A 14,078-nucleotide genomic window follows, 5' to 3' on the forward strand; every position below is an offset into this window, starting at 1 on the left:
GAGGATGTGGTAACGATGAATGAATCAGACCTCCTCCACACTGGTTTGGAAATAAAACAAAGGTTTTGCAAACTGATATCCAAACACACATCTCCTCCTACCTCTCCATATTACTCTGTTAGCTAGCTACTACTAGCTACTCTTTATAAATCCATGACGACCTACTACAACCCACTAGCAGTAAGCATGGTTTTATATAACCAGTATGGCTGGCTAGTCAGCTAAAGTCTATTTGATTGGATGAACTTTAGTAAACACCCCTGAGGAGGAGTCATAACACATTTGAAACATGTTACCTGGTTTTACATAAAAGTAAAAAAGGGATTTGGTGTAAAAGTTCTCTGATACTTGTTTTTTGACATATACTTGGCATATAACAAGAGATAAATGATAGATTAACACAGGGACATAGAATTAAAACTAGGAAAATTTATTTTTCATTTAATGGACATTAAGGGACTTTAACATATAAAATAAATTATATTATTGTTCCCCAAATATTTTTAGTCTTTAATAAGTAAGAACCAAATACAAGTTAAGAGTTAAATAATTTAATTTTTATGTCTGTGCAGCTTTGTCAATATTCCATGGAAACGACAATGAACACAACTGTAAAAATATGGTTTTCACTTTGCAAAAAAGACAGATCTTTTCGCTTTTTGGTTTTCTGATAACTACATCACTGCATAACTCATAAATCTTCAGACAAGCTTTCTATTTGGTTATTTGTGTTGCTATGTACATATGCCATTAAAAGATATAGCTTCATTTTCTTTCAAACTAATTTGGTCACAGTTGTAAAACGGCACTTGGGGCAGAGCTGTATGGCAGGCTGTAATGCACAGGCGTATCGCTCTGCTTCGGCGTGTGCCTTCATCCACACCATATTTCTTGGCTTGCTTTTGATGATATCAAGCTCGCTCTGGCCCGCACTCTCTTTCACAGAGGTAAGACTTGGTCTGCAACAGTGTTTAGGTGGGGGGAGCCTGTTAAGTTGCATCAACGTAAATGTCAAGAGCCATGGATACCCAGCAGAACACTGCACTGTAACAAGTTTATCAATGTTATGCACATATGTCATGTTATTACCTGCCAATGTTGTAGCTGAACGGTGTTAATTATACATTATAAATCATCTGGTTTCAGATGTTTTTCTTATATGTACAGTGGTGGAAAAAAGTTTTCGGACACCCCATGCATTTGTGAAATATCGCATTAAGAATCACTCTTAGGTCTTCAAGTGCAATTTCTTTTAGTACAGTCACAGCCAAAATACTAAGTAAATCCTAAAAAAGCCATTAAAAACTTAAAATTGATTGGTTCCATAAAAATACATAAGAAATTTTGAGTATTGGGTCATTTTGGTACCAGTGATGAAGGTCGTTCTTTTTATTAAAATTTTTGTTGCCAAGCTTCGTGTCTACATAAAGCCAGCACATTTGAAAGTTCTTAAGACACAAAAATGGCTAAAACAAGGAACCTAACGCAGGAAACACGCCTGAAGATAAAGATTCTCAGCCAGGAAAGGTACAGCTGCCGCCAGATAGCCAGGAAGTGCAGATGCAGTCCTTCAGCAGTTGGATACACTCTGCAGAAATACAGACGAACCAACAGCTTGGAAGACAAACCAAGATCTGGGCGTCCAAGGGTTTCTTCAGCAACAAATGACCACATCCTGATCCGCATGTGCAAGCAAAACCGCCGAATGACATCACAGGAGCTTCAGCAGCAGTGGTCAAACCAAACTGGTGTCCAGTGTTCCACCCGCACTGTACGTGGCCGACTTTTAGATCATGGCTTAAGGTCCTACAAGGCTATCAAGAAGCCCCTGATCAATGAGAGACAGAGGTTAGCCCAGGCACACAAGAACTGGACAGCCAGGAACTGGAAGAAGATTTTGTGGTCAGATGAGTCCAGTTTCCAGCTTTATCTTCCTGCTACTAATGTGAGGGTACGCAGAAGGCCGGGCGAAGCATTATCTCCAGCATGTACAGTACCTACTGTCAAGCATGGTGGAGGCAGTATCATGGTTTGGGGATGCATGAGTGCTGCTGGTGTTGGTCATCTCACTGCCTGTGATGGCACATTGAACTCTACCAAGTATTGTACCATTCTCGAAACCCACATGCTCCCTTCTGCGCGTGCACTGTTCCGTCGAGGTAAAAACTGGATGTTTCAACAAGATAATGCCCCTTGCCACACATCCAAGGCCAGTAGAACTTGGCTGCAGGAGCACAGTGTCCAGGTCTTAGAGTGGCCAGCTCAATCCCCGGACATGAGCCCCATTGAAAATCTGTGGTGGATTATCAAAAGGTCTGTTTCAAAGCATAAACCAAAGAATTTAGAAGAATTAAAAGCAGTAATTCAAGAAGAATGGGACAAGATTACCCCTCAGCAGTGTGAAAGGCTCGTGGGGAACATGCCAGCCAGGATTAGAGCTCTACTACGTGCCAATGGCAGGACTACTAAATATTAATTTGATGATGTGATGGTTTATTTATTTTTTGTTCAGTTTTGAACACATTCTCTGTTATTTGTTGACTTTGATACCGACAATGTTGAGAACTGACATATTGAAACTGTCAAGAATTTAGTTTTGTTAGTTTTTCTTGTAAACAATAAACAATAAAATATAATTTGTATTTGTTTGTATCTGTCTAATGCAGCCACACCTTTTGAAACACAAGAAAGATTTTTCCACAAATATTTCATGATAATATTTGAGATTGTGTAAAATTTTAAGGGTGTCTAAAAACTTTTTTCCACCACTGTATGCTGTAGCAGTCAAAAAAGTTGTGACTCAATTTCAGCTGTATTACTGAATTATACATTTCATCTAAATGTTGATCTTACTCTGTCCTCCACAGAATATTTAGCGCTCTGAACTAAAACCTTATTACATACGACTAAATATACCACATGTTTCATCAGCGTATGAGTTTACCAAGATTGAACATGATCAATCCCCACCAGAGGAAAAGACCAAACGTGAAGATGTTAATTAGATGTGTCTTTACACAGGGATCTAACAGCAAATCTCTCCCTCTGAAATACACTAATAATAGGATTACACAGCATGACTCTGACAACACAGATTACAATCAAACTTGAATCATGTAAAAATGTTACTGATCTCAATCTGAGCCAAAGGCGCTCCGTGCCGGGAGGGGAGATGATCAAATGAGAGCTCCGTTTGATTCTCTGCTTTTGACTGAAATATTTGACGCAAGTTTCATCATTAAATCCAGATAACCAAGTTTCTCTATTACAGGCACTTATCTAGTCTCATATATTATGCTATGCAGTCATGCTCGTTAAATCTCCATTTGTTAATATCAGAGGCTAGATACTGGTGATAAAGTAATGGGCTGATAAAGTTCCATCTTTTATCTTTGTAATGAAACTGCTATCTTTTTTTTAATAAACGTGTCTTATTTTCACATTCTCCCTCCTCGCTGCATACTTCCAACACAACTACAGAGCCACAAAATGTGACAGTTTTTCTAATACCAGTCTCTTTGTGCTAGCATGCCTCACTCATTAGTTATTTTAGTGCATTCATTAGAAAATAAGGGTCACGCCAAGAGCATCCGCTTCACTCGAAGGTGTTTGCATGGCGTTCAAAACATATCAACTACAAAGGCCCCCGTTCCCTCCCTGAGCCTCTCCCTTGTGCGCTCTCTCTCCACCAAACAAACACCCACACGCATGCGAGCACACAAAGAAGCGCTCTTCGGAGTTGGAGCGGGGAGACGGAGCTATGACTATTGTGCCTTGCCATGTAAATTAGTTGTTTACTTCTGCTCCCTCTCACACTCGCTCGCATCATTAGCTGCCTAAATATAACAACCGGCTGCCACCAATTTCCATCATACAACCTCATTTCAGTGGTAATGACAGAGTACATACACCAATAAACTGAGACCCTAAAAGCAAGGTGAATGGCAGTGTTGTGACAAGGATATTTATGAGCAGAGAAATGTAATTTGTTGTTTGGATTTTTTTTCTTCCTCTCCACTTAGAATGTCTCTATTAATTATGCCGTTCTGTGTGCTAATAATGGCCTGGCAATCCCTGGTCATTTGGACTGTGTCAATTTCAGAAAGGATTTCACGGGGATCAATCTATGCACCGAGGTTTATGATAGAGAGAGCAGTGGAAAGAATGTGAGAGAGAGAGCGCACTAAGAATAGAAGGACAGAGAGGTCCCTACCTCCTAATTACTTTTGTTTGAAGCGCCTGATAGTTAATTAATCTACAGTGTTATTGTGTTATTCTGGAGAACCACTTGATTCACAGCATTTTCAATTAGTGGTCTTACAGAGAAAGAGGGTTCACTCAATAGGCCTTATTATGACAGGCATCTCATTACGCCTATGGTAGAGAAATCAATGGAGACATGATGGGAAATTCTATACAGGCTGCATCTCTTATAGAAAAAATAACATTGATTAATTATAGAAAACTCATTCCAAAACTATACTTGCATGAGCATATTTAATTGTTAAAACTGTTCATTTGTATAGTTGAAAACTGACTAATCTGATAGTTGATACGTTTTGCTATGGCAAGCTGTTTTAACATTTAGTAAAACCACACTCCTATCTGTAATTACATCTTAGATATACATAATAGCATTTCTCTAATATTAAAATAATATTCTTACCAATCAGAATGGTAATTAAAGATATCCACAATAACATTCTCAAGAGTAGAAATTTCATCTCAAGATATACAGTTTGTACTGTAATGGGCAAAACTAAATTCAAGACATCTTTAAATCCTTAAAAAGTATAAGTGGCCATTCTAACATTTAAAAACTTGACTGGACATATATTGCGGATATCTGTAATTCAATTCTTCCTAGTCAAAAAAAAACAAAAAAACAAAAAAAAAAAACAATTCAGATATCCACAATGACATTCTTCCGAAAACAAATGACTTCACTGTTGCCATTCATGTGTAACGGGTTTTCAATTTCAAATATCCATGGAAAGGTCATTTTTTTCCAATAGGATTCTTTCTACGAAACACTCCTATTTCAGATATCTACAATTCAATTGTTAGTTGTCATTATTCTAATTTCAGATATCCAAATTGGGGAAAAAATTCTACATATCCATAATGTTAATTTGAATATCCAAAAATCCATTTTGACTGGAAATATTTCAGTACAGATATCCACAATTGGCATTATGACTAGTAAAAATGCAATTTCAGATACCTCTGAGTAGAATTATTATTAACAATGCAATTGCAGATATCCAAAAATGTATTGTGGATTTTTCAGACTGAATATCATAAATTAAAATTATGACTAGTAAAAACTGAAGATATCTAAAATGAAAGTTTTTATGAACATAATTCTACTGCAGGTATCCAGAATGCTCATACCATGAAAGCACAAATGGCTGAATTGCATGTTTATTCTGGATATCAAAAATGACATTGTGGATATCAGACATTAAAAGCCAATTATACACGAATGGCAAAAATGATGTCATTTGTCCAAGGAAGTATGATGTTATGGATTATTTTTGACTAGGAAGAACTGAATTAATTGGCGATTAAATGTTAAGATGGCTCAACATAGTTCTGTTTTCTAACAACAATGCCATCACTGTGGTGGCAAAGTCCAACTAAAGCATCGCAATCTTACCATGAAACAAATGGCTGAATTGAACACAGTTAGAAACCACTCTTATTTTAATTTTTTCCCATCATATTGGCTATTCATGTGTGCATGGGTGCTTTATGTGTTTGTATGTAATAACGCTCTCTTACTTTTGAACTTAGTCCATTCTTTTTGCTTTGCATGATGTGTATTGAGTGCTGCTGTGCTACATGTTTGAATGACTGTAGTAGCTGACAGTGTAGCAGTGATACACTTTCAGTGATGTCATGCCTTGTTTTGTGTGAGCAACAGTCCTAAACCCTAAAATTGCAATATGATGTGATAAAGGCATCTGATCCTCACATTTGAAAAGCTGAAACCATCAAATGTTTAACATTGTTGCCTAGGAAAAAATGAAAGAATCAATTGATTGTTTAAATAGTTTCGGACTGATTTTCTGATCAATTAATTAACCAATGGTTCCCATGCTTATGAACTATTTCAATAACTTAATTGTGAAAGTTTATTCTTAACCTTGGGAACACATACATATAAACAACGTTAACTCACTGAACATTGAGTTTAGAATTTATGTCACGGTATTTCAGTAATGGTTTTAATTGCAATCTGCCATTATTCTTAGTAGAGATGCACCGATCCAGCTTTTTTAGTTTTGATACCGATCCCGATGCTGTGGCTTTGAGTATCAGCCGATACCCGATCCAATACCACGGTTGACCTAAAAAGCTATATACCTTTACACGTAGAACAGAAAAGACTGGGCATCAGGCATTGATGACTACACAGTTCTTCCCTAAGAAATCACAATAGATTTAAAGTGAAAGGATCGCCTCAGGTATAGGCTGCATTTTCCGATACCCGATCCATCTATTTTGATGATACTGGGGCCGATATTCCATCCAGATACCGGATCGGTGCATCCCTAATTATTAGGGTATACTAGTTTAAAAATGGTTTGATGTTTGTGGCTTTGGGGTAAAATATAATATTAACATATCATTCTATGTGGCTATGTGAAAGTTGTGTAGTATTAAGCCCTAACTGGAGTTCACAATTTTCTAGCTTATGAATATACTGTAAATTATAAAACTTGCAATTCATGATTTCTTGCACTGTTATCAGATGAAATACAGTATTTCATAAAAGTCTGAAACTTATGAATATGCACAAGTGTAATTCTCCTCTTGGCTTGGAGACCTTATGCAGAGAGAGTGGATTTCATGAAGATGTATTAAAATGAACATGAACTTCTGGACAGACACTGAATTTATTATTGGAGCAACTCATGAGTAGCCTAGTTTTGTGATTTACAGGTAACAAGATTCTAAACCATTAACTAGATTTGGTTATTGTCTTGTTATTTTTTTAGATGTCTAAATCCCATATGACCAAAAATATTTTGTTATTTGAACTTGTAGTACAGTATATCCACAGGATATCTTGAAGATGCTAGCAAGTAATGTTTCTCCATTTATGCTTATTTAAACAATATGACATTACGAAGCACGTGGAAGTTACGGCCAAGTTGGCTGTGAAGTATCCTAAATTGCTTTTACCATTTAACTTCAAAGCAGGTTTCAACAAACAGAGCAGCTGAGTTAAAAGGCCAACATCATACTGATTTTCACCCTTCCAAAAATACACTATCATACTGTGGCTCTCAAGATGCAGTTTCGGTTGAGAGATACACATAAATCTCGACCACACGTGCTAAGCCTCACAGGGAGAAAGAGCCTCCAGGGTGGATTTCCACATCTCTTTTTAAAGCCTGTCTTCTAAGCGTGTGTCCGCTTTGCCGGCGGCTTCAACACACAGGGAGGAGAAGGTTTAACTGTTAGGACGGGTTATCTTCCCACTCTTCCTCCTGCTGCTCGAGGAGGTCAAAGGTTAATTCATCCAGTCCCTGGGTGAGACGGGACACAATGGAAGACAATTTGTTCTCCTCTGCAGGGCTGGGAAGCCCCACCGGATGAATCAAACTTAATTAATACAGACAGAGAGAGAGGAAGGGTTCCACATTTTGGACGTAGGTAATCAAACAAAGAGCAGAGAGATGGACGGGGCTTCTACCTTTTTCTTCCACTCTCTTCTCTATTTGATTCTCTCACCCTGTATCACATGGACATCCTCTCTTTTTCCCTCTCTGGCTCTTGTTTGCACTTCCTCTATCTCTCACTCAGAGACAAGAGAGGTTCGAGAGCGCAGGCAGGAAAATCAATCAAGATTGGATTGATAGTGTAAACTGACAGGCCGAAGAGGCAGCAAAGCGTGATACATGAGCAGATTAGGATCGAGTGCGTCTGCAGGAAAAGGGTGCGACTACACATTGCAGAAAACTAGACGCAGGACAAGAAAGAAATTAACCCGTGGTGATTAGTGCAATAGCTTAAATTAGTACAGTCAGCAAACTAAAAATTTTTTTCTTGACAAATAACAAAAATGATGAGACTTGACGGACGTTAAAAAAGTATCCCCAGCACTGTCAGTCATCATCTAAACTAACATGTTACCACAACCTAGTCCGCAACAGCGATTCTCCCGGGCATGTGGAAACGCTAGAAATAATTTCCCAAACATTTTTTCACTGTGTGTGCAGAAGCCATTGATCTGAACTGTGTCATTATCAGAGAGGCGACTTATGTGCTTTTGTCCCAGTGGTTTGATTTCCAATGTTTCCCCTATAATTGCACAGGCATGGCGAGCCACCAAGCCAACAGGGAGAAAAAAACTTTATTTAAATGCCAAACTAAAATCACCGCTTTGTGATGTATGCCTCCACTAACAATCAAGTTGCAGTTACAGTTTACATACATGTCTTATGTAACATTGTTGTTACAGGCTGCAATGTGGAGTTGCAGTAGCCTGCAGATGAGACGTCTACGGACATCTGTAATTTATACCTTCAGACATAAACCTGGGTTCAACTAAGGTTACTTATTACTAAATTGTATTAAGAGGCAGCACCACCTCTACTCCTTCTGTATATTTTTGAATGAATTGAATTTTTTTCAATAAAGTTGTAAAAAAACTTCCTGAGTCATATTTCCAGCAGATTAGATGCCTCACAGTGGGCAAAACCACTTGGCACAAGTCCAAAAAAAATTGTTCTGATTAACACACACACACACACACACACACACACACACACACACACACACACACACACACACGTGCTTTCACTGCTTGCTCAACAGATCAAACTACTAGAACAGGTCAAAACAGCTCATTCCAGCCTTCATGAAGAAATCGTGTCTGCTGTTGCCTCGTTGTAATTAGTGACTGACCTTCATGCTCCTTCTCTGAAGTACCAGTTTTTTTCATCTTCTTGGGGGTTTTCATGAAAAGTGGAAAGATGGTTCGCAATCCCAGGATGTCCACAAACTTATGGCAGTTATCTGCTCCCTCTGGTCCAATCATCCCGTGGTCCAGGACCTTCAGAGCACTGGTTCGAGACATTTTCTTTTCTCTGCAGCACAGAGGGGAAACGATGCTGAGTTACTGACAGTTATTCATTGTTTCAATAAATATACAGAGCATGCACATTGGCAATGAAGTGTTTTGGTTTTCTTTCAGATTCAACCACTTCTAACTCAGAATGATGCTGAAGCACTGATACATGCTTTTATCACAAGTCCTTTAGATTATTGCAGCTCTCTTTTTCCCTAATAAGACTTTGAGAAAATTACAGTCAATTCAGAACACTGCAGCCAGAATTAATAACCAAATAACCAGTATAGTTTGGACAACATAAGCCCTCTGCTTGCATGCACTTCACTGGCTACCTGTCCTATATCTTTTAGAAATCATTTTAAAGTCCTTTTACTTGCCTGCAGAGTCTTGCATAGTCTAGCACCTTCATATATCAGTGGCCACCTTTCATTTTATGTCCCAACAAGAACCCTCAGATCTTCCACTGCCGTTCTTTTAGAAGTTCCTAAAGACTCACAGAAGACATCTGGTGAGGCTGCTTTCGGTTCACACTCACAATTCATACTTTGACTTTAAATATATTACAAGAATTTTTTTTTTTTTTTTTTTTAAATATTCTTACCACTACGTTCACCACATCCCCATTACATGGCTTAATCTTTTCCCCTTGTTCCATTTTGTTTGAGCAAGATGTTTTTTAGCATCAAGCTCAAAGTCAAACCATTTAATCTTTATTTATGTCACAGTGCAGTACGGATCTGATGACACTATTCTATTAATACTTAATAGCTCTTTCAGGTTTCCGAATATTACTGACACTTCTACATTAGTTATATTTCCGTCTGGTGATTTCTTACAGCAGCTTTGCAGGGGGGAAATACTTCTTTTAAGTCTCTGGTAACATGGCAAAAAGTTCAGGATAACGATGTGAAAATGTTCTTGCATGAGGCCCACTGAGATTTGACTCCACATATCTCTGCTCACTGAATATATTTAATTGATATTATTTTTACTTGTTACTGTCAGCTCATCAGAGTCCATTAGTCTGCACGAGAACTAGTGAGAAACGCCCAAAAGCAAAGAAAATGTTCCCAAATGTTTTCTTACCCCAACTCACAGGTGAGTTATAACAAAATCAGAGTCTGCCTTTAACTAAATTACTGATTATTGTCATTGTGAGCCCACAAAGTAATAGAAAGTTAAAAAAAATACATTCTAAATAAGATAAAACGAGCAATTCTTTTGCTGTTAATTCTGAAAAGCTGTTTCACGATGTCAAACAAATTAGTCAAACAATAAACTACCACGATAAAAGAAAATGTGTGTTCTGTCAAACAAATAAATTCTAATGCAGATATTCATCTGTTTTCCATCATTAAAGCATTGGCACGATAAAGGGACCAACTGTTTCCTGCTCCGTCTAAACCCCCCCAACCCCCACCCCACGCCTCCTCTCGGGAAATGTAGCTGTCTGTCACACTGTCATTTCCTCCATTCCCACCAATGACAGATGACAGTGTTTATCTCAGAGGAGGGACACATATTTCAGGCAGTTGAGTCTGGTTCTCCAGACACACACATTATATATGATGGACGGCTGAAGAGGCCAGGGGGGAGCGATACACTGTGTACTTTCTGAAGGGAAACTAGGCAATTCAGTTGGTGACTTAACTCAACATCCTGGTGTCGTGAACTCTACTAGTGTTGATGTCTAGTGGGTGTTAACATGGCAGCAGCAGGTTTTATATTCAAATGAAACTGTAAATGACACTTCATCACTCAAAGATATGCCCTTGCTGAGAAGTTTTCTTACCTGTGCTGATGGACATAATCAGCCTATACACCCCAAAGTCAGACCAAAATATTCTCGTAGTGTAATCAGAAAATGGCCAAATTCCCACAAAAAATAGGGGAACTGTACATTCAAAAATCTCAAAGGCACTTTAACCTTTTTCACTCCATTTGGACACTGGCGTCCTCGGCTAACACGTAATGCTAACTTGTCAGGCAAAGGGTTAAATAACACTCCAAATTTAGGCCAATATTTGGCAAGGGAAAAACTGGCACGGCCATTTTTAAAGCCGTCATTTGATCTCTCACCTCAACATATCTGAATCATACATTGACAGACATGTCCACTATGTGTTAGTCCAATTAAGTGTGGTGCAAAAACCATGTTGTTTTTCTCATGCAGTACAAATGTGTTATTTTTGCCAAATGTATTTGAATATTTCTGCATACTGGGGTCCCTGAACAGTCTTGAAATTGCATAAATTTGATATGACTGGAAAACCTTATTCATGTGGGATGATGTTAGTCCCCAATGTAGCCATTATACTGAAGTAAGACCATTTTTAAACAGACCTGTCCAACAGACCTTCACTGCATAAAATGACCTATTGTGACCTTTAGGATAATCACAACCTTGTCAAACTTTACAGCCACAAACTAGAGACTGAGGGCATTCAGAGGTTATATGGCTTTCATCGATATACTGAAAATATGGGAGTTTCTCAGCAGTTTCCAGAACAAAAGCACTCGCCATCCAATCACTGAGAAATGCAATTCTTATAGAAATCTCAAAATGTCAAAGGTTTTTGATACCAAATCACAGCATGGCTTTTTATATGGTGTTCCTCAAGATCTTGGTATCTTAATGTGGTATTTTGGAGGGATTTTTGACCATTTTCATCAATTTTTGAGTGGTAAAAATGCTTAAATTTAGTATCAAATATATAATATATATAATAACATTGATATCGACTCAAAAAATTGCTTCTAACAAGATATTGTTGAACATCGGAATAGCCATCAAATGCTTACATCATAATGTTCTAAGTTTAAATAGACACCGACCAAAACACAACGTGCTGAGCTGCATTTATTAATCATCAGGCTCCAGTTTTCAGATGATGTCTATGTGGCATATAGTGTTGACCTGCAATCTTCCCCTGAGGATCCCCAGTCCTGCCTGGGGACAAAATTGGGTTTATAGCAGGGTGGTGTGAGTAGAGGAGGTTAAATACCCCATCAAATAAAAATCAAGTTTTTAACCTTGTTAACATGTGCATATGGGTTTTTTCTATGCTACCAGACAAATCATGAGCAATATAAGCAGTCAATGCCATGGCTGAGCGTCTCCCCCAGCCCCCATGACACGCTCAAAAACATGGATTTAGACAGACAGCTTTTTATTGGTCACATGTCTGAGGAACCAATCCCATCAAATTGCGAGGAGAAGCTAGGTGTAGCTAGGTACTGGTATTTTGCAAGCTAGTTGGCAGTCAGGGACGAGGTTTATCTAACATTGGTAACACCTTATTAGCTGCTTGATATTGTACTCAAGTCGAAGGCTCATGTCATCTATTACTGTTATTTTTCTAATGTTGTAGAGAACGATGAGCAGATTCAAAGGTGAGCAGGTACACTCAAGTTGCAGGCGAGCAGCTGAGAGGCAGGACTAGTTTGCACATAATAAATGAGGCAAAGGTGGAGAGGTACATCAAAGACATTTTAAGGCATGATGGGCTTTTTTTAAATGGAAAAACCTTCTTAATATGTAACTTTTTCTGAACAAAGATTAAATTGTAGGGCTTTAATGTATGCCAGGAAAGGAAATATTAAATTATTCAATACTTTTGTACAACTACTGGTGCTATACTCACCATAAACTGCTAACAGGTTCTTAGACGTGTATGTAAAAATGGCAGCAGCACATTACAGTTTTAGGGAGAAGGTGTCTGGTCTGGCAAACATTTAGCTGCGCCAGGAATTCATCAAGACACCAGGTGTGAAATCTGTATGTAGCACAAGACTAAAAAGGCCTGGTAGGAACTGAAATTGAGTTTTTGATGGAAAACCAATAAATGTGTCTTAGTGAGAGGAGAGGATTTTGTTGTTTTGTTTTTTTTTTTTGCATCCTATGCTCTGTCTTGTTTTCGCACTTGCACTGTGTTGGCGAGAAAGCAAGAGCTGATCTTTTGAAAACTATAATTAAACTGATAATGCAGGATACGGTTAAAAAAAAAAAAAAAAAAAAAAGCTGATTTAAAGGAGTCCTCTGGCGATTTAGTAACTTCCACAAAGTTGAGCTCCACAAATCTGGATCCTAATAACTCTAAAGCCTACTATCTTTATTTAAAACATCTTTCTCTGACTGGTAGACGTATACATCTTTAAAACCCCACATCTCCAGTTTGTAATGCAAGCTTTCTGTTAAAAATTTGAAGCCTAAAGCCCAGTCTGAGATAGACAAACTTATTATCTCAAACTTTAGAAAGCCCAATTTCCACATTGCAGATCCTATTGCAGATCGCTGTTTACCACACAAGTATAAATCCACCTGCCCTTACCAATGTTCATCTTGTTTCAGACAAAGCTCATGTTCTGTACTCCCTGCACTGTTAAGTATTATGCAGAGTGAAAAGGATAAGAAATGAAATTCTCTTCCATTCTTACAAATTCACTATTAGTTTCTCAAAGTCATATCTTGGTTTGCTCTTCCTCATCCTCCTCCCTATCTGTCTTTTTCTTCCTCTGTTTCCCTGGTGGATGATTTCGCAGAAAAGGGTTTTTGCATCCAATAATGAGATATTGATCCGAGCCTTAAATCTACGTGTCCAATGATGTGATTATCAACGCACGGGTGCAGAGGCTGTGAAGGTTTCATAAATGCGTGTAATGTGTCTTTATGACTCTTTAAGGTCACATCTCTGCCTTGCTGCGCTCCACCAACTGTTGATTGATTGGACTGGCAGACTCGCCAGGCAATAGAGTAGACAGACATGCTGTTCTGTGCAGCGCTACAAACTGTTTTGCTATGAGTGTTCAAATTTTCACAGTACAGAGATCACTGGGGGGAAAGGCTCTGAAGTGAGACAGTATATAGACAGATGTTCTGTACTGAGATCAACACTGCATATTTTCTCTTTAAATAAGCTTTTTATAGCACTGAAGCACTTAGTGTTGTAAATTCTACATTAATGTACCTCTTTAATGTGTGTAGGAGGTTAAT

At 38.2% G+C, this 14,078-nt stretch overlaps 1 protein-coding gene across 1 annotated transcript in view; it reads right to left on the minus strand.

The window, feature by feature from the left end:
* ctnnbl1 (catenin, beta like 1) overlaps positions 1 to 14,078 on the minus strand; it is a 105,419-nt gene that overhangs the window by 51,596 nt on the left and 39,745 nt on the right. The window contains exon 11 of the mRNA XM_049581821.1: positions 8,920 to 9,101. Within this exon, the coding sequence (XP_049437778.1) occupies positions 8,920 to 9,101 (182 nt within the window). The remainder of the gene's footprint in view (positions 1 to 8,919; positions 9,102 to 14,078) is intronic.

Source organism: Epinephelus fuscoguttatus, linkage group LG7 (genome assembly GCF_011397635.1).
Source record: "Epinephelus fuscoguttatus linkage group LG7, E.fuscoguttatus.final_Chr_v1".
NCBI classification, from domain to species: Eukaryota; Metazoa; Chordata; class Actinopteri; order Perciformes; family Serranidae; genus Epinephelus; species Epinephelus fuscoguttatus.